The sequence below is a fragment of the Phodopus roborovskii genome, unplaced genomic scaffold, assembly GCF_943737965.1.
Source record: "Phodopus roborovskii unplaced genomic scaffold, PHOROB, whole genome shotgun sequence".
In the NCBI taxonomy this organism is placed as follows: Eukaryota; Metazoa; Chordata; class Mammalia; order Rodentia; family Cricetidae; genus Phodopus; species Phodopus roborovskii.
The window spans coordinates 11,601,623-11,628,500 of record NW_026126516.1 but is presented as its reverse complement, the minus strand read 5'-3'; the positions used below and the strand labels follow the sequence as shown (position 1 = coordinate 11,628,500).

The 26,878-nt window shown below is 49.9% G+C and overlaps 1 protein-coding gene across 1 annotated transcript in view; it reads right to left on the bottom strand.

The window, feature by feature from the left end:
- The window catches only part of Klc1 (kinesin light chain 1), a 45,623-nt gene extending 20,997 nt beyond the window's left edge, over nt 1-24,626 (bottom strand). The window contains exons 1-9 of the mRNA XM_051196662.1: nt 24,457-24,626; nt 10,943-11,204; nt 8,851-9,081; nt 7,522-7,600; nt 6,377-6,602; nt 4,853-4,940; nt 4,294-4,395; nt 888-1,061; nt 703-802 (exon numbers count right to left, since the gene is read on the bottom strand). Of these exons, the coding sequence (XP_051052619.1) occupies nt 703-802; nt 888-1,061; nt 4,294-4,395; nt 4,853-4,940; nt 6,377-6,602; nt 7,522-7,600; nt 8,851-9,081; nt 10,943-11,203 (1,261 nt within the window). The 5' untranslated portion in view covers nt 11,204; nt 24,457-24,626. The remainder of the gene's footprint in view (nt 1-702; nt 803-887; nt 1,062-4,293; nt 4,396-4,852; nt 4,941-6,376; nt 6,603-7,521; nt 7,601-8,850; nt 9,082-10,942; nt 11,205-24,456) is intronic.
- Between the last annotated feature and the right edge of the window lie 2,252 nt (nt 24,627-26,878).

The following is a 26,878-nucleotide window of genomic DNA, read 5'->3' as shown; positions in this document are numbered from 1 at the left end:
ACTGCCTACACATACATCTACACAGCAGCAGAGGGCATCTGAGCCCATTACAGACAGCTGTGAGCCACCATGTGAATGCTGGGAATTGAACTCAGGACCTCTGGAAGAGCAATCAGTGCTCTTAACTACTGAGTCATCAATCCAGGGCCTGATTCAGCAATTTCATTCTATGAAATACGTATTTCACTGCACGCCCTTCCAGAGGCACAGGCAGGGTTAGCAGAGCAAGCAGAGCTACCCCCGGGCTCCCGAGGCACAGTCGGGCACCAGCACCCACACCTTTTCCTCACATTGCACATTAACCCCTCAGTGTCTGAGGGATATGCTGTGGATGGGGCCTTGTCTCCTCTGACAAACAGCACAGCAAGTCCAGTGCATAGTGGGAAATTTGTATTTGTCACCCGTTTCCAGGGTGGACAGAAAACTAGGCAGGAAGAATGGGTCTAAGCAAAGACCCTGGAGTTGCTGGCTTTAAGCACTGCGCTGCCAACAGCACCAGGCACCCTGCCATCAAGATCCCTGGCTAATGCTCATCCACCGAGGGATGGAAAGCACGCAAGCTCCCAGATACAGAAAAGAATCTGAGACAACATAAAATAATAAAAGCCTTAAAAGAGAGGGGTGAAATACTGTGGGGACTAGGGCATTACTGCCAATTTCAAGCTGGAAAGCAGTCTTTTTAGTGCTTAGACGATGTCTTACCATCCACAGACCCAAACTCCCGCTCATGTGCACGGGTGAGAATCTCCTTGTACAGAGTTTCTGCTTGCTTGAACTTCCCTTGTTTCAGATAACAGGAGGCCTTCAAATAAAGCACAGCATTCAGTGCCTTCACGAGGAAACACATGGATTTTATCTGCAGCTGGCTCGTGGCCATCGGGACATACCAGGTTATTCTTCGTCTTGGCCACATTGGGGTCATCAGGTCCTAGCTTTGTCTGGTAAATCTCCAGGGCCCTCTGGTAGTAATACTCCACCTCCTCATACTTGCCCTGGTTCTGGCACAGTAAGGCCAAGTTGTTTAACTGCTTGGCAACATCTGGATGATCCTTTCCCAGAACCTGGGGTTAAAAACAAACAATGAATCAGAAACACCGCCATGCATTCCGCTGTACACCCTCCTGTCCGCAAAACTTGCCCTGCCCCACATGCAGGCTGGAAACGGGCATGGGACTCTCCTACCAACCACTGGAGTCTGACCTCAGCGGGAGGGGCGGGGAGGGCAGGAGAGGGGAGGGCAGGGGAGGGGAGGGGGCTGCACTCACACCCTTAGCCCCTTTATTTTCAGGAGGGAAACAAGGTCTCACGATCCCCAGGCTGGGCATGAACTCACTTTGCAGCGAGGGATGATCTAGAAGTTCAGATTCTCCACCAAGTGCTGGGGTAACAGGCCTGAGCCACTATCCCTGGCTTTGTTTGCTTTTTGTTTGTTTGTTTGTGGGGCAGTCTCACTCTGTAGTGCAGGCTAGCCTGGAACTCACTGTTTAATCCAGGCTGGTTTTGAACTCTCGTCAGTCCTGCCTCAGCTCTTGGGTGCTGGGATCATGGGTTTAAGTTTCCACACCCTTAGCTGCTTTGTCTACTCCATGGCAGGTGCCACCATGGAGCTAAGGAAGCTGGGTTCATGAAGGCTTTGATTACCTGGGTTAATGAAACACCCCAGCTGCGTGACTTTCTCCAGTCAGCCCCTTTACTGTGGAGTCATCACCCAGGACCCTGGTATGGCATCCCTACACCTAATGCCGAGGAGTCTTCCCATCCTCCCCTGGCTGCCTCAAAAGCAAACGGCTACTGTTTTTTTGGCAAGTCTCACTTGCCTAGCCCTTCCCCTAGAGTACAAACACAGGAGTGCCAGGCTTTGTGTCTTCCCTGCCTCAGCACCCTCCCTAGAAAAGGCTTTGTGTCTTCCCTGCATCAGCACCCTCCCTAGAAAAGGCTTTGTGTCTTCCCTGCATCAGCACCCTCCCTAGAAAAGGCTTTGTGTCTTCCCTGCATCAGCACCCTCCCTAGAAAAGGCTTTGTGTCTTCCCTGCATCAGCACCCTCCCTAGAAAAGGTGCCTGGCACAAGGGAGAAAAAACTCACCTCCACTCCCTCCAAACCCTGGTCAAGTACTGGGCAGTGGCGCACGCCTCTAATCCCAGCACTCAGGAGGCAGAGGCAGGCGGATCTGTGAGTTCAAGGCCAGCCTGGTCTACAGAGTGAGATCCAGGACAGCCAGAGTTGCACAGAGAAACCCTGTCTCAAAAACAAGCAAACAAAAGTGATCAAGCAGTGGTGTTCTGGGCAGTGCCTTATTCTTGCATACTGCCAATGCCTTTGCACATGCCCTACCCAGCCCTGCTTCTGAAACTGTTTAGTCAGCAAGCCCAGATTCAGCCCAAACACAGCGCTTCCTGGAAAGCCAACTCAACACTCCAAGCCCTGGGCTAGAAGAGCCTCTTCTCCCTCCCCTCCTGTGGCCTCATCCTGCAGGTGACACATCCTGACCAGTCAAGGGACTATGCTCCTGCCAAGCAAGAAGTTTTATATAAATTTGGTTATCTCCCTTTCCTTTCTTCTCCCTTCCTTTCTTTGACACAGGACATTGCCGTTTGCTCCAAACTAGTATCAGGCTAGTCGTGTGCCAAGTGGCCGCTGCAGTGGGAAGTCACCTTCCAGGTCTTTTGATGTCTGACCTCTCTTTGTGCTGCCCCTAGCCACACAAACCTGACGCCTCCTGAGTGTGCGGATGACTAAACAATAAAATAGTATCTGAGCAGGCTGGGGAGGAGCTCAGTGGTTAAGAGCACTTGCTGCCCTTGCAGAGGACCCGGGGTTCCTCTCAGCATCCACATGGCAGCTCACAACCATCTATGACTTCAATTCCAGGGGATCCAATACCATCCCCTGACCTCTGAAGAGGCTAGACAAGCATGTGGTGCATGCCCACACACGCAGGCAAAATACACATAAAGTGAATAAATCTATTAAAAACGAAACATTATCTACATATTTGATAATCCTTGCCATATGGCTCAGAATTTAATGATCACTCCCCAGTATCACTGATAAACAGAAAGATGGCACAGTGGTTAGGAGCATCAGCAGCTTGTCCAGAGGACCTGGGTTTGGTTCCCAGCATCAACATGGCAGCTCACAACTGTCTGTTAACTCCAGTCACAGGGGATCTGGTGCCCTCTTCTGGCCTCTGTGGGCACCAAGCATATATCCAGTATACATATATACTTGTAGGCAAAACACTCATACACACAGAATAAAAATAAATCTGAAAAAGAAAGAAAAACACCAAACTGAACTGGGACATTCAGTTCCCAGACTATTCATCCTGTCTAGGACAGCTTTCCGTCTGTCCTGGGAACCTGTGACAAATACAAATTTCCCACTATGCACTGGACTTGCTGTGCTGTTTGTCAGAGGAGGCAAGGCCCCATCCACAGCATATCCCTCAGACACTGAGGGGTTAATGTGCAATGTGAGGAAAAGGTGTGGGTGCTGGTGCCCGACTGTGCCTCGGGAGCCCGGGGGTAGCTCTGCTTGCTCTGCTAACCCTGCCTGTGCCTCTGGAAGGGCGTGCAGTGAAATACGTGTAGCTATTTAAGAGTTTTGTATGTGCATCAGTGCTTTGCCTGCGTGTGCACCATATGCACCCTTGCTGCCCACTGAAGCCAGGGGAGAACTCTGTATCCCCTGGGACTGGAGTCACAGGCACCTGTGAGCCACACGTGGGTGCTGGGAGCTGAACTTGAGTCTTCTGTAAGAGCAGCCAGTGCTCTTACACACTAAGCCATCTCTCCAGGCTCAGTAAACTTATTTTTGTTTGTTTCTTTTACAGACAGTCTCTTTATGCAGTCCTGACTGTCTAACTATAGACCACGCTGGCCTTACACTCAGAGACCCACCTGCTTTGGCCTCCTGAGTGCTGGGATCAAAGGCGTGCACCACTATACCTGATAGTGCACTTATTTTTGGAGTGTTGAGACAGGGCTTCTCTGTAACAGCTCTGGCTTGTCTGGAACTCACTCTGTAGACCAGTCTGGCCTCAAACTCAGAGATCCTCCTGCCTCTGTACCCTGAGTGCTGGGAATACAGGTGTGTGCCACCACCCACTGCCCAGCTATAAACTTAAACTGAAATAACTTTAGTGACACTGAAATGCAGAGAGGCTGCGCTGCCCACCTCATTTCCGGTCAACAGCAGGAACAGCAGGGCTACACACATCTCAAACTGTGAGATGGCCCCCACCCGCCGGGAAGACTGGATTTCGCGAAGAAGAGGCCCTGCAGCCTCGTACCTGCTCTCTAATCTCCAGGGCTCGCTTACACAGCGGCTCGGCCTCCTTGTACTTCCCTCGTTTACCGTACAGCACTGCTAGGTTGTTGAGAGTCGCTGCCACCTGCCAAGACAGAGGGCCACATGGAGCTGCTGTGAGAGCTGCCACAGGCAGGGGGACCCAGACCAGCCCCTGGGCACCGTGCCACACTCATCCCCTGGGTCTACTACAGAACTGATTGCTGAAATGAAACAAAGCAACCTGATGTTGATTTTCAATTTTTCTCAAAGCCACAAAGCCAAACAAAACAGACCTCTGTGCAGATCTAACCAGACTATAAAAAGACCACATGAACTCTTGAGAACAATCTAGAAAAGGACATGCAACTTGATTTTGGATCAAAGTGAAGTGAGCCGGTGATCTGAGGAGGTGATGTCACAAATCACAAGTGACCGACCAGGAGTGTGAGCATGTCACTACCTGAGCAGGCCCTACTGGTGCCATCAGGGACAAGGTGGCGCTCAGACCCTCCCTGTACGGGGAAACAAGTGTGAAGAGCTGGAGGAAGCAGGGTACACACCGCGGGGTGGTCTCTGCCCAGAGTTTTCTCACGGATAGCCAGGGCGTCGTTGAGGAGATTGGCTGCATCTTTGTACTTGTTCTGATCCCTAAAGCAAAGCACAGGTCAGTCAGTGTTGAGCTGGAGGCCACTGTACCCAGCCACGGTTAGTCAGCAAGCCACTGCTGACACTGAGGACTGAACCCCAGGCTTACAGCATGCTAAGTGTCTAGCACAAGCCAGCTTCCATCTTTGTTTTTTAATAATTTATCTTTCTTTTGTGTTCATTGTGTTTTGCCTGTTTTGTCAGAGCCCCTAGAACTGAAGTTACAGACAATTGTGAGCTGCCATGTGGGTGCTAGACTTGAACCCAGGTCCTCTGGAAGAGCAGACAGTGCTCTTAACCACTGAGCCATCTCCCCAGCTCGGAATGTGACTCTTTTTAAAATGCAGTTTTGAAACTCCCGGCAGTGTTGACCTAGGAAGGCAATCCAGAGAGTGGAGAGAACCCACATGTGGGCCAGACAAGGATTCTCTGCCAGCAGCAGCCAACCTAAGCCACAAGTTGGTAGAAACCCATACCTGACCCAGGCCTGCTCAGTCAGGAGCTCAGAGATCAGCCCAGCACAGTGAGACTGAAGTCCAACAGGAAACTCAGATCAAAAATGAAAAATGTATGGCCAGGCAGCAGAGGTACATGCTGTAATCCCAGCACTCGGGAGGCAGAAGCAGGAGGAACTCTGTGAGTTCAAGGCCAGCCTGGTCTACAGAGCGAGTTTCAGGACAGCCAGAGCTGTTTCACAGAGAAACCTGTCTCAAGAAACGTGTGTGTGTGTGTGTGTGTGTGTGTGTGTGTGTGTGTGTGTGTGTGTGTGTGTGCGCGTGCGTGCGTGCGTGCATACTCAAAGAAACACATACTGAAACAATACTTGACAATAAGGAATGGCCAACCCTGCACACAGAAGTGCTGTGGTAGGAGCAAAAGGGTGCAGGTAGGCAAAGTGTGTTGTGGGCAAGGGTTTACAGGAGACCCTGTCTTAGTCTAGGAGATCATCCTGGGAGGAAGAATACCTGAATCTCTGGACAATGCTTAGGGAAATTCACTTGTATATTAAAGTGTCTGTCACAAAATGTGCTGGAAAGACGGCTCAGTGGCTGAGAGCACCTGCTCTTGTAGAGGACCCAGGTTTGGTTCCCAGCACCCACACGGTAGTTTACAACCATCTGTAACCCAGTTCCAGGAGGCCTGATGGCCCCTTCTGACTTCCAAGAGCAAGAGCAATGCACACACATGGTGCACAGAGACATACAGGCAGAACACTCATACATATATAATAAAATAGTTTTTTTTTTTTTTTAAATCAGGAAGCACTGGCCCGGTGGCCACAGGCAGCACCTTCTCTGGTCCTGTGACACCTCAGCCACCGAGCTGGCTGGATAGTCTAGATTACCCGCTGGCTGTCTGAAGCTGATGGGAAGCTGGAAAGCTGTGTCATAGATGCTTATGAAACACTGTGCAGAAAGTGCAGAAACCCAAGGACTAGCCTGTACACCAGCGCCAGGATGTTGAGCATGGTGGCCACATCGGGGTGGTCATGGCCCGAAGTCTTCTCCAGGTCCTCCAGGGCCTGCTTGCAGAGTGGCACGGCCACCTCGTAGCGCCCCTGTGAGGCATACTGGATGACCAGGTTGTGGAGTGTGCGCAGCCTTGCTGGGATCTCGTAACCGCCCTGCTGGGCGGCGGCAGCCGCGCTGCTGTGTTGCTGCTGGACTGCAGAGAGAAGGTGCGTGCAGAGTGGTTAGCACAGAGCCGCTCACACTTCACCTCCTAGTTCCTCGTCAGCAGACATGCTAATTCAGACTTTCCTGAGTGATCTCTGAGCACGCCAAAAGAGAAACAGTCTCAGGGACAGCGTCCTGCAGACTGACACCACAGGATTTCTCCAGGTAAGAAATTACAGGAAAGGTAGGCAGCGCTGATATCTTTAAGCGTGCAAGGGCCCATAGGTCTATTCACCGAGGTCTAGCCTGTATTCTAATATTGCAACACACAGCACTTTAAAGACCGGGGAAGCCGGCAATCTCCGAGGTATGGCGGCACACGCCTACCATCCCAGCAGTAGGAGGACGAGGCAGAAGGATCAATTGTTTGAGGTCTGCTATAAGATGACTCAGAGGTTAAGAGCAGGCACTTACTGCTCCTTCAAGGGACTGGGCTTCGGTTCCCAGCACCACAGAGCAGCTCACAACCAGCACAGCTTCAGTTTAGGGGGCCTGCCACCTTCTTCTGACCTCTGTGGTACCAGACACCCACAGAGTGCATGTATAGACATGCTGATAAGACACTCATGCACATACAACAGGAATTTTCAGTCTTAAAAAAAAGTACCAGGGGCTGGGCATGGTGACGCACACCTTTAATCCCAGCACTCAGGAGGCAGAGACAGATGGATCTCTGTGAGTTCAAGGCCAGCCTGGTCTGCAGAATGAGTTCCAGGGCATCCAGGGCTATTACATGGAGAAACCCTGTTTTGGAAAAAAAGTCCCAGGCTACCCTGGGCTGTCATAGTGAGGCCTTGTGTCCCACAGGCTAAGGACAGGCTCCGCACACTATGACAAGAATGCCCCCGGCAGAAAGCAGCATCTCTGCACAACATGTTCGGTGGCGCAGACACACACTGGCAACTCACTTCCTTGTCCTGGGTCATCCTCGTCATTTGGGAAGAGGTCATCCAATGGCTCTTTGGTGGAATCAGAGTCTTTGTCCTCCTACAAGAGACCCAGAGCATCCTTCACTCCACAGAGTCCACATGCTGCCCAGAAATCCTCAACATAAAAGTTTTTATTTACTACAGACCACACTAAATAGCCAGTGTTTTAAGAAGTAAACGATCACCTGCAGCCTGGTTTATCCATCAGTTTAGTGACGAGCAATAACTTTACTAAACTTGCCTACCTTGCACAAGGCCTGAGGCTGGATACCCACCACCCCCAGAAAATAAAAGCAGCAAAAGAGGGTTTGCTAGACTAAAACCGAGGAAACTTAACTACAGACCCTGACTGCATTCTCGACCTGAGATTCTTCTCCTGTTTTCAAATGCAGTTCTAGCAGAGAAGAAAAGCCTTGCTGGAAATCAGAAATTAGCAAACAGGAAAAAACCACGCACTATACTTCCCAGAGCAATACAATACAGGGGAGGAACTGCCTGCCCATGCCTGCAGTGGAGTACCCTGGGTCCCAGGAGGGACTCAAACGCTGTCGGTTTTACATTATAACTTCAACAGACTCTTGCATAGAGCACAAGGCAGGGACAGTGAGGCCACAGCCTGACCAGGCTCGACGAAGCATCACCACGAGGGCGGCCAGCACTGCCTCTGCAGGGGGAAACTGGCAAGCACACCTCCCTTCTAGAACATCCCCACAGGGATGCAGGATGCCTTCTTTAAAGATACCATCACCATGAAAAACAAACAACTGAGGGCTGCGGAAATGGAAGCTGGTCAGACGGAGGCAAGAACCACAGCTCGGAGCAAAAGCGTTTGCTTACCCCTTGCAAAGCCGGAGTTCCATCTCCATCACACAAACACAGACCGCTGTGCCAGGCTGCTACTAACAAATACCCACTCCATGAAAAAGGGGGGGGCGGCGGGAGGGAAGCAAAACAACACGGAAGCCTAGACACAGCAACTGGAAAGCCAAGCCCAGAGACCTGAGCGCAAGCATCTACTAAAACAGACCTGTGAACAGAACTAAACAGCAAACTCCCTGTTTAGAAGAAACGAGTTGCTTTTATTACTGTTTTTTCCAGACAGGGTCTTGCTACGGTAGTTCTGCTGGCCTGGTACTCACTATGTAGACCAGGCTGCCCTTGAACTTGCAACAATTCTCCTGCCTATGCCTCCCAAAGTCCTGGGATTACAGGCTTGAGTCACCACACCTGGCCAAGACGTGCTTTTAGATCGCCTATGGGCACCTCCTGAGCAGAGCATGGCTACCACCCCTGGGCAGAGCCACTCACCGAGGGAGAGATGTCATCGTCATATTTCTTCAGCTGGTTCATGAACTCCAGGTGCTTCTTTTCTTCCTCCAGCTGAGCCACGGACTGCTCACTCTTCTGCAGCTTCTGCTGGGTGTTGGCCAGCTCGTCCCGCAGCCACTGGTTCTCCTGGCACAGGCGGCGGACCTGAGCACGCAGTTTCTGTTTCTCTGACTCCACCGCATTCAGGTGATTGGACAGGGCCATCATCACCTGATCAAAAGACGTTTACATACTGCAGGCTTTGGAGGAGAGCCCCAGGGCACACATGTGGGCTTGCAGCTCCAACTCACATTCACTAAATTCTCTCTGGGCACGCGTAAACAGATCTGCCATTTATTCCTCCTTTTACCCTCTGCACAGATTACACACCGAGTGTCTACTTTTAAACTAACAAACAACTATGAATCTCAAATATTTTACATTGGTATGGATTTTTATATACTGATACAAATTTAAGGTTATTTTTGTTATAACATAATATATATATATATATATATATGTTTCTACTCTTGTTTAAGGTATTGTACCTATGCAACTCATTTAAAAATGTAATGTAAAGTTCTAGTCCTTGAAAGCTTTTATTACAAACTATTTAGAATAATAAAGAAATGCAGGTTAGCAGTTAGTCATCTATAACAATCAAACTTGTAGTCATGTTAGGTGTGTTTCTAAGGTCAAATAGAGATGTATTTTAGATAGATGATCTTCAAATACTTCAGAGATCTATAGAATATGGCATTTATGATGTTTTAGTAAAATAAGGCTTTCCATGACAGTGAGACACATCTGCTCCTGACAGCACCACTCCACTCCAGAGAAGATGATGGCATCAAAGACCCTCCATGTACAGTCTGCTTTCACTGTGACAAAGCTAGCCACTGGGCAAAGAAACTGGCCTTGCCTCAACTACTGACAGTACACTGTCCAAACTGGACAAGCAGGACACAAAAGGTGTCTGCCTAACTTTGCCAAGACAAGGTAGGACATTCCTTCAGAATTCCTGCTTTACAGAAATCTGTCAGACATTGCAGGCCTGTAGACCACAGATGGATGCCCAGCATTGCAGAGGACCCTGGGTGACTGACTGTCCAGGCAGCCGGCTGTCTGTCATCTCTACAGTTTTAGAAGTTGCTTGCTCTGCACCCCTGTTTATTCAGGTCTCTGATGGGGTTGAAAACTAAATAGTTATAATTTTACAATTTTCCTTGTTACCAAATTCAAAAAAGAAACTTACAAAAGAGATGCAAAGTTTATAAGGTTGAGAGACATAAAAGCAAAAGTTGTTTCTCTTAAGAAAATGTTTTAAGGTTTAAAAAGATATGTTTAGGCTGGAAGTACAAATTATGATAGGAATTGGTTTAGATATAAAAATTTGGACTCATCAAGATAGGACAGTTAATAAAGAGTAATTTCTCCAAACTTGTCAAATACAAATGGACTGGACATTGTAAATGTAATTCTTACCTGTTAAGAGTTCTTATTGTATATAATTAATTGTATATAGTAATGTTAAGAGTTAAAACCTTCCCTTGTTTTTGGTTTTTTTGTGTTTTTTGTTTTGTTTTGTTCTTTGAGACAGGGTCTGTCTGTGTAGTTCTGGATGTCCTGGAACTTGCTCTGCAGTCCAGGCTGGCCTTGAACTCACAGGGATCCGTCTACCTCTACCTCCTAAGTGCTTGGATTAAAGGCGTGCACCACCAGCACCTGGCAAAACCTTTCCTTTAGACAAAAAGGGGGAAATGTTTCAGGATATTTGGTTGCACTATGATACTCTGAGACTGCTAACAACATCTGACTCCTGAGTTTTTATTAGTAATAGAACAGTTGAGATAAACACTTCACTGGGTGGTGGCTTTCCTTATAAAAGACAAAACTGGTGACCCAGAAGTCTGGCTCCTGCTCTTTCATGAACTGCACAAGCAAGCACTGAGGAAGAAGCCACGCCCAGTGCACTGACTCTGAGCTATGTTTACTGACAGGACCGCAAGCCCTGGGTTACCATGTACTGACTGGGTATTGGTCCACGCCTACTCTCCAAGCACATTCACCACTAAACGGCCTCCACTGGTACCTGCGCCTCACTCAGGCCAAGCTCCAGCATCTCCAAGGACTTGCGGATCATGCTGGATTTCTCCTCCACCAAGTTGCTCTGGTCATCCTTCTTCAAGCACTTCAGGGTCTCCAGCAAACTCTGCAGGATGGAGTTGTGTTCATTCTTCAGAGCTTCCAGTCCCTGAATCACCTGTTTCGTCTTAGAAATGATTTCATCTTGCGTAAGCTTCTCCAGCTTCTCTTCCTGTATGTACACCATTGTGGACATGCTGTCGTACATTCTAGGATGGAGAAAGAGACTCAGTAAGTATAATCTCTGTGGATGTTGCACCCTTAAACACTGAGCAGTGGCAATTATAAATCACGTTTCACAGAGCTGGAGGGATGGCTCAGCAGTTAAGAGCACTTGCTCTTAAAGAGGACCTGGGTTCAGTTCCCAGCACCCACGTGGCAGCTCACACTGCCTGTACCTCTAATATTCTAGGGGATTCCATGCCCTCCCTGGCCTCTGCAGGCACTGTATAAATGTGGTGCATAGACACACACAGGCAAAATACAATACACACAAAATAAAAATAAGTAGATCTTTAAAAACTGTAACTCAGGCAGTGGTGGCACACACTTTTAACCTCACACTCCAGAGGCTGACACAGGCAGATCTCTGGGTTCCAGGCCAGCCTGGTCTACAGAGCGAGTTCCAGGACATCCTGTGCTACACAGACAAGTCTTTACCAAAGCCATGTTCTTGTTAGCATGTTTACCATGCACTTTTTTAGCACATGGTTCCAAGGCCACTGTTGCAAATCTGTACTGTGTGACAGGCTAGGAAGAGAGCATGCTGGCCAGGAAATGACGGAAGCTTCCTGAAAGCACATGTGTTGTGTGTCCTTGTCACCTGGGCCCTAGTCCTGGTACATGGTGTATTTTGCTAAAGGAATGCGGCATTTTAAGACCAGCTTTCAGTGGAGATCAAGCTGTAGGAGCAATGAGCAGGGCAGAAGCCAGGACTAGAAGGATGAAGAATATAAAAATTCAGGCCTTCTCCCTTCGTTCCTTACCCCGATAGCAAAGCATTTACATACTATTTCCCAATAATAAACATGCATGTTTGATTTTTCCCATACAAAATGACTCAAGCATTATATCAAACTAACTCTCAGCTAGGCCACAGACTGCACACCATTTGCTAAGAACCTGCCCTTAGAGACACAGAGGCCACAGGACACGCTACAGAAACATGCCCTGAGATGGTGTCTAGACAGAGGGCACAGAGGGCGAAAGCAAGCAGCCAATCCCTTGGGTGAGAGGGTGAGAGCTAGTCTTGCCACAAAGCAATTGCATGGCAGGAAAACATAGGGGCAACAGAAGCTTCAAGAAAAGAATTCAAAGTATCCAAATGTGTCTGGAGGCTATAGTTTCCTAAGAAATCAGACAGGTGTGGTGGCAGGAGATGGGCTGTGACTCTAGGGGGACGGGCACTCAGCAGTCAGCTGACTTGTGGGCTGTTAGGAGCATGGTCTCAGAGGCACCAGACACAGGAGTCCCCAGTCATTAGACAGATGAAGCATGTCCCTGGTACGCAACAGCCTGATTTCACTTCCCAAGCCGAAAACCGGACTCGCTACTTTTTGAGTCCCTTCCTTGCCAGATTGCTATAAATTTTATTAGACAGTCCTTTTTTTCCCACTGAAGCAAAATTTGCCTCCTTGTAAATTCTACACATTGAATTAATTTCATCCTACTCAAATATACAATCAAGACATGGTGGTTCACACCTGTAACCCTAGCACACAAGAAGCTGAGACAAGGAGGTTGCTGCGAATCTCAGGCCAGCCCCACTACAGAGTTTTTAACATGGGCTCAACTAACCACATGTAATCAATTTAAATAAATATGAAATGTCTTCTGCTTAACACACATGACACATCAAACATTATTCTGCAGGGATAGGGTTCACCAAGGTTCCAATTCCCCAAGTTCTTAGCTCACAGGACCCACAGGCACACCTTAGTCAGACCATCTGTGTGTTTCATGCCAGTCAGCACAGTATGAACACAGCACAGGTGTCACTGTAAAGGCCTAAGTACTCAGATGGCTTCCTCTCCGTCATAAGCTAAGAAAGCTGCAGGAGCCGGCCTACGGCAACTGCCTATTAGGAAAACACAAATGTAACACTCCACCTTCAGTACCCATGAAAACGAATTCCAGAGTAATGAGAGAATTAAATGTGGAGATTTGTGTTTGCAGTGTTGGAAACAGGATCCAGGACCTTGTAATCCTTGGTAAATAGTCCCCCATGCTAAATATTTTGTGTTGGTTTAATATTTTGAGACATGGTCTCAGGATGCAGCCAGCCCTGGCTGACTTTAACTCAACCCTTCGGGAGCATCCCTGCCCTCAGGCTGGCACTGCAAGCATGCACCACCATGCCAAGGGTATGCAATGCTACACTGTTGGGGATCAAAACCAGGGCTGCATGGACTCCACCATCTGACATACACACCTGACATGGGATGTCTTTCTGTGTGCTGTGAGTATGTGATGCTCTCATTGGTTGATAAATAAAGCTGCTTTGGCCTATGGCAAGGCAGGATAAAGCCAGGCGGGAAACACAAGCAGAGACGAGACACGCCAGCAGCAGCCCAAGAAGCAATATGCCAGAGCACCACTGGTAAGCCACAGGCCACATGAAAATACACAGATTAGTAGGAATGGATTAATTTGAATGTAAGCGCTAGTTAGTAATAAGCCTGAGCCATTAGCCAAACATTTGTAATTAATATTAAGTCTCTGAGTGATTGTTTAGAAACAGCTACAGGGCCAGGCAGGACAAACATCTCTGGTTACAAACCCCCAGATCAAAAAAGTTTTATTTGCTTCAAGCTAATTTCCTGACTGGAGATAACTCAAGGCCAACCCCTCAGGCTGTATCCAGCAGCTTTCAGCTACAGCCCTCACAGCTTCTGAAGTTGTCCTTGCAGGGCTCAGCCAGGACCCTGATAAAATGTTTGTCCTGGGAGCTGGAAATTGTGTGACTGGTAGAGAGCTTGCCTATCAAACACAAACTCTCCATCCTTAGCATTGCCAAAACAGGACATGGGGTAATTCCAGCACTCAAGAGGCAGAGATAAGGGAGCATGAAGTTCAAGGTTATCTTTGGCTACATACCAAAGCTAGCCTGGGCTACATAAGCCCCTGTCCCACTCAGTGTTAAAAGTACTTGCTCATGCAGACAACCTGGGTTCAGTTCTACAAGACGGCTCATAACCATCGCTGACTCCAGCTCCATGGGCTCCAACACCCTCTGCTGGCTTCCGTGGGCACCGCATACATGTGTAGACACAGGCAAGTACTTAGATAAAACAAAACTGATCTTTAAAAGTTAAATACAGACCTACTGGTGTCCAGTGGAGCCCACCACAAAGCCTCTTAGCCCTAGCTCAGGCAGCCAGGGACTTCTTATCCTCAATGGTCAAGGCCACAGCCTGCCACAGCCTGCCAGCAGCCACCGGCAGTTGGAAACAGAGCTCTCTCTACCTCTGTTGGATCCCTTAAGATTAAGGGGTGGAGGCTGATGCCCTGCAAACCTGATCCCTGGGGCACAGGGGAGAAAGAACCAACTCCCTACATTTGTCCTCCCACCTCCACATCCACCCGCACAATGTGACACACACACCTGTTCCCACATAGACACACACGCACGCACACACGCATGCACACAACACATAAAAAGATTAAGGGATGGAAATCCAAGAGGGGAAACAAGGTAGACCAGGCGGGCAGAAGGGAAGAGCAAATGAGTAGTGACCAAAGGCTGGTACACCTGCAGAACTACACACAGGACGCCAGCAGCCATGCACACAATAAAATCAGTCACCCAGGACGGCAGGGGCAGGGGTGGAGAGATGGAGACGCAGCAACGGCTCCGCAGTTAAAATACTAGCAGAAAGATTCTCCCAGAGAACCTGAATTCGATTCCAAGCACCAGCATGGTAATTCACAACTGTCTGGAGCTCCAGCCTTACAGAACCCAGTGCAGTCTTCTGGCCTCTGCAAGCACTGCACATATGTCATGCACATACGTAAACACACACATACACATACAAATACAGGTTACAGAAAGTTACATAAAACACTTTCTTAAACAAATCACCCAGCTTGGGCATGGTTGCACACCTCCCAGCACTCGGGAGGCAGAGGCAGGCAGATCTCTGTGAGCAGGTTCTAGGACAGCCCAAAGCTACAGAGAAATCCTGTCTCGAAAAACCAAAAAAGAAAGAAAAAGGAAAGGAAAGGAAAGGAAAGGAAAGGAAAGGAAAGGAAAGGAAAGGAAGGAAGGAAGGACGGATGGACGGACATTGGGATCCCTGCATAGCCCTTAACTCAAAGAGCTTCCAAGATCACAGTGATGTAACCCTCTTTCAAGAAGCCCACAGCTGCCCTTGGGTGTGTACTATCGCCCTTTCCTTTCCTGATTTGTTTTTATTCTTTCTTACGTATATGGGTACACTGTCCCTATTCTGTCCTGGCACATGTACATACAGCAGCTCTGGGGGCAGAAGAGGGAGCTAATCCCCTAGAACTGGACTTAAGATGGTTAGCCACAGTTGGGTACTGGGACGCGAACCAGCGTCCCCTGGAAAGCAGCGGTGTTCTAACCACTGAACCAGCCCCCACTATTCTCTTAAGCATGTCTCCCTCGAGCCCTAAGCCTACACATACTTTTGTTTTTATCACATTGTATGGTGTTTTGTATGTGTGCATGTGTGTGGGCATGCATTGATACGGAAGGCGGAGAACAACTCTCATCTGCCACCATGTAGATGCCAACCCTGGTTGTCACGGTGGCTAGCAGACGCCTTTGCCCTTGCTTTGTTTTGAGACTGGGTGGAACTCTCTACATAGACCAGGCTGTCCTTGCACTGCCCTTAGCTCTTCTCAAGTGCTGGTGTGAAAGGTGTGCATCATCATAACCAGCTCAGGAAACATGACCTTACACCACATCACGCTGAAGGGCTCAGAGGCAATGGGCTCCCACTTAAAGGCGAAGCCAGCTGATATGCAAGACAAACTCACATTCCACTGTAACCCTCCAATTCATACCCTGCGTGCTCTAGCAGGTGGCTCTGCACAAGGAACCGGTCACACCAGTGTCATGAAGTGTGTTTCGTGCATTTGGAAAGTAAGTATTGCAGGGCCGTGCATTTTCTAGCAACTGCTTCGTGCTGCTAGAGCCTTGTGGCATCCCCTCCCCCAGCCTAAAATACACTGCAGGCTCAAAACAATTAAAAACAGCTCCGCACATCATTTCTTGTCTGATAAAGAATTCAGTGTGTTCAGAGGTTCTATTCTTGGTCGGATGTTACAGGAGTCTATTTTTATTGTGGCAGAAGGATCCTTTCTGTATCTAAAGGGTTTAAGAAAAGCCCACGGGTCTAGCCCAGCTGCTTAGATGTTGAAAAACAGTAAGCAGCATAAAGTGTGTGTTAGTATACAGGGCAGTTGCCAATAAAGCCGTGGTCAGAGTGGAGGGGGCTCAGACTGCTTTGTTTGTGTTACTGTGACCTGAGGGCACAACAGCTCGTCTCAGCTCTTCACTGTTAAGTGGGGAATGTACGAAAATGCCTGCAGATTTCTTATTTTCATAAAATGCAAGTATGAAAATGCTCCAAAAACGACACAGCCCATGCTGGCCTCCAACTCATTACACAGCTAAGGATGACCTTGAACTTCTTTTGAGAAAGCTTTTATCTATACACACATGCGTGCATGCGAGAACACACACGAACGAACACACACACACACATACAACCACACGCATGCATGCACGCACACACACAGAGTTGGTTCTCTCCTTCCTTCTACCAAGGGCTGTGGGACAAATACCCAGTTAGAATTAGATTACAGTGTGCTATGGATAAGGTAAGTGTCAGAATTGGAAAATTAAACACAGACCTGGCAAGCCAGTCTGACACATGTGCTCACACAAAAAGCTGCACACAAACGCTCCAAAAAATAAAATGCTCAACAAACACATAACAGGAGACGGAGGCGTGGAAACAACAATAAACATCAATAAAAAGGCAAACAAAATGTATCTCTACAGAGAAACATTGCCTATCTATAAAAGAGCAACACAATTTGGTGGTACATTAAGTTCAAGGCAAACTAGGGCTATACAGTAAGACTGTATCTCAAAACAGTAATAAAAAATGTCAAAGGAGAATTTGAAAATAGGCAAAATGTTAGGAAGCATTTCATGATGAGTTAGGCGAGAAGAGGGGACAATTAGGGGTCACAGAAGCTTTGTTTTCAAGACAGGGTTCTCTGTGGAGTCCTAACTGTCCTGGAACTCTGTAGACCAGGCGGGTCTCAGACTCAAAGATCTGCCTGAGATTAAAGGCGTGGGCTACCACTGCCTGGCTACATCTACTTATTTTTATTTTGTGTGTATTAGTATTTTGCCTGTGTATGTGTATCTGTGTGCGTTTATGCACCATGTATGTACAGTACCTCCTGAGTGCTGTGATCAAAGGCTTGTGCGTCCTTATTTGTAACCACCACCCAGCTTTTCTTTGTTTAAGGGTTAGCCAGCCTAGGCTGGCCTCAACCACATGATCCTTCTGACAGCCCCTTGAGTATCCCCTCCTGGTGGCGAACCTCCATGGCCAGCTGGCTGCCTATTCTTCTTTAAGCATAGGAATTTAGCTCAGTGGTAAGGCACACCAAAAGTCTTGTATTCACAATCAATCAGTCAATCAATCAATCAATCAGTCAATCAATAAACCCCTGTGTACTCCCAGAGGCAAGAGTGATCCACCTTCATGGCAGAGTGTCACCAGAACCCTGCAGGTCCCTTCCTAGCCCTCACAGACAACACTTCCTTTACCTAACCTCTTTCTCTAATCTTATCCATCCCTAACCCTTTAATCTCCTCTCCTAAATCTGAATCTAATGAGCTGAAGGAACTCAGTAGATAGAGTAGTTTGCCTGGTGCCTGAGTTCAAACCACAGCATAAAACTGGCGAGGTGACAGGCATATAGGCCCAGTACTCAAAAGGTGAAGACAGGAAAGCCAGCAGTTCAAGGTCATTCTTGGCCACATAGCAATTAAAAACCAATCCATGCTGACCAAAAATACACAGAAATGTACACAGTAAAATGTGTATAAATAGAAGACCCATAATGAAGTCATTATAACGTGTTTCCTTGCTAATACTAGCCTGGTACAAAAAGACCATGCTCTTGCCTTCTGGGGCTCTGTATAGACGACAGGGTGCTGCACCCTTTAGTCCCAGCACCCGGGAGGCAGCAGCAGGTGGACCTCTGCGTTCAAGGCCAGCCTGTCTCTGATAACTGAAACTACATAAAGATGCCCTGTGCAGGTAGGGTGTTCATCAAACACAGTCATAGGTTTGGCTCCAGCCCCTGCTACACCATCAACACTGGGCCCTCTCTGGGACTCTTCGGACATCTAATTGTTTCCCTGTCATGGTCACAGAGAGCCTACAGCCCTGGGTCCTCAGGACCGTGGTGGTGGTGTGTTCTGTCCCCGCCCAGTCCTGCCCTGCTATCCACCCTCTACCTCCTCCCACCACGAACTCCAGCAGACCTCAGATGGGGCAGATGTTACACTGCAGATTTCTTTTTTTCCTTTTCTTAAATTTTGTGTTAATTGGGGAGATTGGTTGTAGGGGCAGAGGGTGGATACAAGGGCACAGGACACGGGTGGGATTGGAATGCATGATATGAAAGACACAAAGAATAATGTTTTTAAAAAGTTTTTTAAAAGAGAGACTCTGTATAAAAAGGCAAAAAAAAAAAAAAAAGCCCAAGTATGGTGGTTCAAGTCTTTAATCCCAGCACTGGGAGGCAGAGACCAGCCTGATTTACATAATGAGTTTCAGGACAGCCAGAGCTACATAGTGAGACCCTGTCTCTAAACACACACACACACACACACACACACACACACACTTGATTATCCAATACATGATCAGCAATGACATCATTTACATATAAGTAGTAGTATATGGGCTAAGGTTTTATTTATATGTTTAGGAACATACATGCACATATACAAATTAAAGACACAGACAGTACACACAGGAAACGTTCAAAGGAGAAAAGGGAAGCAAGAAAATGATGTAATTAGAAGGTTTTTTTTTTTTCCTTTTTTTGCTTTGAAGGCTGTCCTGGAACTAGCTCTTGTAGACCAGGCTGCTCATGAACTCACAGAGATCCGCTTGCCTCTGCCTTCCAAGTGCTGGGACTAAAGGTGTGTGCCACCACCTCCCGGCCTGTGACGTAATCATATTTTAATTTTTAAAATAAGGTTTTTTCCTAGCATGGTTATACATGACTTTAACGACAGCTCTCAGGTGGCAGAAGCAGGAGGCAGAGGCAGGAGGATCTGAGTTCAAGGGCAGCCTGGTCTACAGAGCGAGTTCCAGGACAGCCAGGGCTACACAGAGAAACCCTGTCTCAAAGAAAAAAAAGAAACCCGACTCTGAACCTTGGAAACATACCCAGTGACATGAACTACTCCTACTAAGCAAGTCATGGCCACAGAGAGCAGAAGGAAGAAGTTCCAGAAATGCACAACAGGGACATCCTTACAACTGCAGGTGGCAAACGTTAGCTCTTTTAAGAATGTTAGTGGGACCTTTGATCCCAGCGCTCAGGAGGCAGGGAGCAGAGGCAAGCCGATCTCTGTGAGTTCAGGCCAGCCTGGTCTACAGAGTGAGTGCCAGAACATCCAGCCAATACTGTGTTTCACAAAAAAACCCTGTCCCAAAAAAACCAGAAACAAAACAAAAAACAAAAACCCAACAAACAAAAGAGCCCTGAGGAAATGGGGATATTTTAGAGCCAAATAAATCATTTATTTTACATCCATATACAATTTCCTTTAAAGGTTTATTCCAGATACTCATTTCATAAATTCAAAACACATAAATCAATTTTGTCTACCTCCACAATTCAATTTTTAGAGTTACTTGGTTTTTGTGTTTTTAGAGGGGGTGCTGGAGACTGAACACAGGCCTTGTACATACTAAGCCAGCACTCTTCCATCACCCACACCCCCAGGCACCCTCGGTCTAGGAGACAGCCTCCTCCTCCATCATCCACACCCCCAGGCACCCTCGGTCTAGGAGACAGCCTCCTCCATCATCCACACCCCCAGGATGGAGCACCCTCGGTCTAGGAGACAGCCTCCTCTTCCATCATCCACACCCCCAGGATGGAGCACCCTCGGTCTAGGAGACAGCCTCCTCCTCCATCATCCACACCCCCAGGCACCCTCGGTCTAGGAGACAGCCGTGCCCTGTAACCCAGGTCAGCCCTGCACTTGGTCCTTCTGATTCAACTTCCTAAGGGTGGAATTGGGGGTGCACTCTGTCCATGGTACTAAGTATTTTGCTTTCTTGGTTTTGTTTTTGTTTTTGTTTTTGAAACAAAGTCTCTCCTCTGGCTGTCCTGAACTCTCTCTGTAGACCAGGCTGGCCTGAACTCAAGAGTGATCCGCCTGCCCCTGCCTCCCGAGTGCTGGGATTAGAGGCGTGCACCACCATGCCCTGCCCTCATTAGAAAGCTACAGGAGTAAGGATGAAGTCCTGGCAGCAAGAAGGCAGGCCAACTGCACTTTGGCTCCCTTCCATGAGGGGTAAGTGGAGGACGAGCAGCCCCAGCAAAGCCCTGAACGGTCAGGGTAACCTCTTCAGTCCAACCGTTCCCCAGAGTCTCGGCTGCGCTCCCTTAGGGGCACGCCGCTGTCTACAGCAGGCCGCTGGCCCTCAATGCAGTGCTGACTGACTCTGCCTTTGTCTTCACTTCAGACCTGAAGCTCAAGCTAGTCCACTGGGCCTCCCACGAGCACCTGGGATTTACCATACCCAAAAGTAATCAGCATCTTGTCCTCTCCCCATCCTCCCTAACATGGTGGGTGTCACCATCCAGTGAGTCACCAAAAAGCAGAGAAGTTATTCCAAATGCATTCTTTCAACAAACACTTAGAAAATGCTGATCCTGCGCAGGCACTGGCAAGGAAGATGGAGAGAGACCCCACCCTTGTGGAGATGAGCAATGCAGGGGCAGATAGGCAATGAACAGAACCAGGCACGATTACCTGGGGAGTGGAGGGACAACTCAGCAGTTAAGGGCATTTGCTGCTCACTATCATTTAAACTCCAGCTCCAAGGGGTCCGGTGCCCTTTCCAGTTGCCTCAGGCATCAGGCATCAGGCATGCATGCAGCACACACATACACACACACAGGCAAACACTCGAACACAAGTTAACTTGTTAAGAAAGAAAAAGATAAAACAGCACTTGCAGTAGGGAAGTACTATCTACCTAGAGAGGGCAGGCAGGACGGGGCAGAGCCATGGCTTTTACCTCAGAGCTCAGCAGGCACCTGGAGCCTAAGCAGCCAGGGCTGAGGTAGGACAGGACACTACAGAGAACTTCAGTAGCTGACTGACATGGCCACTGGCCATGTCAGGCCCGGCTCACTCTAACACAATGATGGAGTCCTTCAACCCTTGCAGTCCTATCCTAGGACATGCCTCTGCAACCCAAGGCCAACTACTGCATTCCAGGTCCCACTGACTGCGGCTCTGCTACAGCTCCAGCCGCCCTAAGTGGTGGGTCGCCCTAAGCTCACCCACACCGCTCGCTCGCTCACTGCTTACCCCCTGAACATGCCACCTGGCTCATCTCACCCTGCTTCCAACCTCAGAGCAGGCTGGCACCTCCTACCATTGCATATGCATTCCCTGCCCCTCACTTCACCCACTGGGACAGACCTCAACCACAGCCCACTCTCGGGCCTTATTTCCTCCCTTTAGAAGTACACATGGCCAGCCTGCACTTGCCTCTGAGCATCCAGGAAGAGCCTCCTCACCTCTCACGCTGGCTACAACCTCTTTGAGGAACTGTCCTTGCCAGGGTCCCTACCGGCACAATGCTGTGCAGAGGATTTCCAGCAGTCAACAGTCAAGAAGGCCACGGTCTTCACTGGGATCTTTTGGGTTTTGTTGTTGTTTTGGATATATATATATATATGTATGTATATATATGTATATATGTATGTGTATGTGTGTGTGTGTGTGTGTGTGTGTATTCCCCCCCCCTTGAGGAAGGTCAGCCTCAAACCGCCCTGTCTCCCCCGCCAGTGTGCCTGTGCCAGCACGCCTGGTTTCTGACATTTTTACTCCACACTGAAGCTTGACACTATCTTGCTCTGGATGGTGGCAGTCATCTCTGTTGCATGACCTGATTTCTGATATTCACTTGACTAAGAACTAAATCACTTCCGACTTCTCGCTAATTGTTTTAACTCAACCATGTCTAAAGATTGTTTATGACCGTTCAGAGATTTTCATTTTTCCCAACCTAAAAATACATGCTTTAAAATGTTTCATTTTTTGAAGAGTTAATATTTATGTGTTCACCTTCGTGATTTTTCTGTGCACTGGACCAGACTGCCTGGAACTAGAGTTGGAGACAATCATAAACTGCCTGATCTGGGTACTGGGGACCAAACCTGGATACCTCCGAAAGGACCGTCTCTCTAGCCCCAGGGATGTATTAATTTTTTTAAATAGAAACATTTAAATTTGGGGTAATATTCGTTTGTTCTCACACTGAAGAAGCAGAACCTTTTCAATGCTAGGCTAGTACTCTTCAGCCTGACTTTATTCATTATGGGTTATTTAAGATACGCGTACCTCCCCTCTCCCATCTGTAACACTTGGAAAACCCCATGCAGATTCCACACAGTCTATGCTTTTCCTGTTTCTGTTGAATTCAGAAGGGATCTTGTTATGTAGTCGGCAGACCTTGTACTGATGCCCTCCTGTCCCGAGTGTGAGTGCTGGTGCCCTCTTGGTTCCACCCCAGGGCCAAGGCTGGATGATCCGGAGAGGGCCCGCCCTCCCAGTATCTACTCAAACTTTAAATACCATCACAGCATTCTTAGGAACACTTAGGACACAGCAAGTCAGATTTCCTGCAACTGAGGCCAGCAGGCAGTCAATGAAAGGTCCCTGACAGCAGGCTTAGGAGACTCAAGGAGGTTGGTCCAATTTCCCAGTGGGGCTTTCACAGTCCTATTACAACGCATCCAGGCTAATTCTGATCTAAGGCTTAGTCATGCTGTATTAAAAGTCTTGGAATGTAAGTAACGCAAAGAATCAAAAATGCAACTGTTCCTCTACATAGCAGTTTAAATAGTATATAATTGTTTTGTTCTCGGTCTAACCCACCCTTGGTTTCTCTGTGTGGCCATCCTGCCCTGAACTCCCTCTGGAGATCTACTGACCTCATCAAAGGCTTTTGCCACCACCTACAGGGCCTCTCTAAAGACATCTTTTTTTTTTCCAAGTACACCAGATCATCACTTAATATGTAAATTTCCAATCTGTTTAAATAAAACAGTAGCCGCAGTGACAATTCCAACACGACACACCTGGAAAGGGCCTGCAAAGTTCCTTATAATGCCATCCACTCCACACATCAGCATTACTTTTTTAAAGCTTTAATATTTTTATGGGAGGGGGCTCCACATGTAACAAGGAAAATCACCCCAGGCTGGCCACGTTCAGGTCGCCAGGGAGATTCCACACCCGGCCACTAAAAGAAAAGAGACTGGCTGGCCCCTGGCCACAGACCACTGCATGACAGCACGCCGCCCAGGGCGGTGCCGAGGAGAGGTGGGGGCTGGAAGGGCAGAGAGGCCTAAGACAATGCCAGCCGGCTGACCCCAACACTCACACCATCGCCGCCGCCTCCCCAGGACCTCAGCATCCAGGCTTCGGGTCCCTAAGCCCACGGCTGCCATTAAAAGGCCATCCCCACCCCGGGCCCGAGTCAGGGCGGGGCCCCGAACACAGATGGGACACGGGAGAGGAGCGGAAGAGAGCAGAAGGGGCAGGGACCCCAGCCTAAAGTGCAGGCAGAGAGGACTGAGCCCCGAACCTGGAGGGTCGGGGGCGGAGAAGGGACAGAGAGGAGCTTTTCAACCCAGAGAGGCACAGGCAGAGAAGGGACCGATCCCGAACCAGGGCTGGTGGAGAAGGGACAAGAGCTTCAGCCTGGAGATGACAAAGATCCCAGACAGGAGGGGCGCGGACAGGGACAGGGCAGGGACCCCAACCAGGGGCGCAGGTAGGCAGGGGACCACGACCGCATCGGGGGGAGCTCTGAGAGGTGACAAGAGGCCCGAGCCTGGCAAGGAGCAAGCAGAGAGGGGACAAAAACCCCAGCGTGGAGGAGCGGCGGGAGAGAGAGGGGGCAAGGACGGCAGGGTGCAGGCGCCCAGGCAGCGGTGAGAGGCGCGGGCAGGGCGGGCTGGGCCCGGGCGGGGCAGCAGGGCGGCAGCCAGCCCGGCAGCGCCGGCTGCAGATGCGGCGGGGCACGGGAAGCGGCCGCGGCGGCGGCGTCTGCAGCGCTGCGCACGAGCCGCTCGGAGCCCGGGACGGAGCGGAGCGGGGCGGGGCGGGGCGGGGCGGGGACGGGGCCGCGCACTCACCGTCCGATCGGGAGCGCCGCGCTCGTCGCGCTGTCACGGGCCTAGGCCGCGCGGAGCCCAGCCGCCTCAGCAGCAAGCGGCGCCTCCGCGGCCGCCGCGCAGCATCCTCGCCCCGACCCGCGCCCCGCAGCCTCGCGCCACCGCTGCGCCGCCGAAAATGGCGTCGCCGGCGCCGCGCCCGCCCCACAATGCCGCGCGCGCGCCGTGACGTCAGCCGCCCTCGCGCCGCCGGGCGGGGCTCCGGGGAAACCGAGGCGGGCGGGGGTCGGCGATCGGGCTCGGTGCGGAGGCCTCCGGCCCGCCTGGGCTCGGTGCGGAGGCTCGGAGGCCTTGCCCGTCGCGCCTCGAGGGACAGGCGGCCGGGCCGAGCGGCGGAGGGCGGAGCGGCGAGGGCGGCTCACCCTGGCCACAGCCCGCGACCTCCAGCCTGGCGCGAAGGGCAGGCTTGCGGGCCCCGGCCCCTGGGCCGCACGCGGCCGCCTGGCACCCAGCTGCAGCCTGACTCAGCAGCAGGCTGCGGGGCACGCTGAGTCACTGGCAAGGCCCGGCTTGCAGACACCGGCTTGGGAACCCTGCGGGTGCCTGCACATGTCCCCAGAGAGCCCCGGTGGCACTGCTGAGGGGTAGGGTTGCGAGTGCCAGCCTCCCCACCGCGGATGTATTGCTGATGTAGTGCCCAGCACCTGCTGTCGGCCTCTGCCCGGCCCCGTCAACAATTACACCTGTCAACATCGGGGAGGCAGGTGCTTTTGGTCTGAACAGGCAGAGCCAGTTACTTTGACCTCCTTTAAAAAAAAAAATCAGACTGGTTAATAAGGAGCCAGCTCCTGCCGAGAACACAGCAGCTCAGATTAGCCTAAGGAGAGGCGGCGGGGTCACGGTCAAGTAAAAGCCAGCATGCAGACTGCTGCTAAGCGGGAGCCCGGTTCCATCCCTCGGCTCCATCTGGCCCCTCAGAGCCCCGGATACCTGCCTGCACATTTCTTCAGTGAAGGGCGAGGACTACCTCTTCCTTTATCTGTCCCTTGCAGTCACTTTATTCGTGCTTTAGCATCTCGTCCTTTTGGCCCTTCAACTGATGTCCAGCTGCATAAAATGGCAGATGATGCCTGCCATTCCAGTGAAGGTGCAGCAAGAACAGTAAAACCACAGGCAGGTGATGGGGAAAGGCTACACAACCCAAACTCCAAGGCCAGAGAAGAGCGCTGTGGGATGGGCCCACAAAGGCAGCATAGAACGCTCCAGGACAATCCTGAGACAGGCTCATCCCTGTTGTGTTGGAGGGGGAGAAAAGACAGAGCTAGGCATGGAGGTGGTGGAGCACGCCTTTAATCCCAGCACTAGGGAGGCAGAGGCAGGTGGGTCTCTGTGAGTTCGAGTCCAGCCTGGTCTACAGAGCTAGATCCAGGACAGCCAAAGATACACAGAGAACCCCTGTCTTGAAAAAGAAGAAGAAACAAGAATAGCTCATGCACAGCTTTACCACCCAAAGTCCTCCCAACATGTGTGACAGCGTGGGAAAGGCGCATTGCTGTCCCATCCCCAGTTGAACCAGCATGTTAATATACTCAGTACCCCTCAAGACTATGGACAGCGGGGGCCGCAAGTAGCCATCACTGGACTCTTGGGTGAGGGTCTGGTATCTCCTGAGTGGCAACAGCTCCTCCCGTGAGTCCAGCCAGCACTCTATCATTACGTCTTTCTCTCATTACCATGGCTACAGAGCCCAGGTATTCTGCAGGTCCCCACAGCAATCTCCAGGGCCTGACAGGGTTAGCGCAGAAGCACCCTCACGGCCTAGCCTAGCACCTGCCTCAGCAGCAGGGGACAATGGGAGAGGGTCAAGCTGGCCCTTTGCCTCGCGCTCTGTTGGAAGAGACACCCAAGCCGTTTGAGTCCTTCTGGCATGACTCTCAGAATTCCTGCCAGTTCTTAGAGCCATTAATGGGAGGGGCTGACCGAGGCAAAAGGCAGAGATGCTTTGCTCTGCTGCCCAGATACTTGGCCGGACAGCTGCCTGGCGGCTGGGGTGGAGCAAAGGGTCTCTACAGTCAGCCTCTGAGACCAGCACCCATCCTTGCTTATTTCATTTGTCTTTTTTTTTTTTTTTTAATGTTCTGAGTTAGTATCTCATGTACCCCAAGCAGAGCTCAAACTCATCATGAGCTGAGGATGACCTTGAACTTATGAGCCTCTTGCCTCCACCTCCCAAAAGCCAGGATCACAGACATGCACCACCACACCCATTTTATACAGTGCTGAGGATTAAACGCTGGGTTCTGTGCATACTAAACAAGCACTCTATAAACTGAGCTACATCTCCAGCCCTGTACTGCGTCTGTTGACCCTCTGACCCTCAGTGCTTCTGACTTGGAGGCTGGCAGAACAAAGGAGTCATGTCCCATGTGCACTCAGCCTGGCC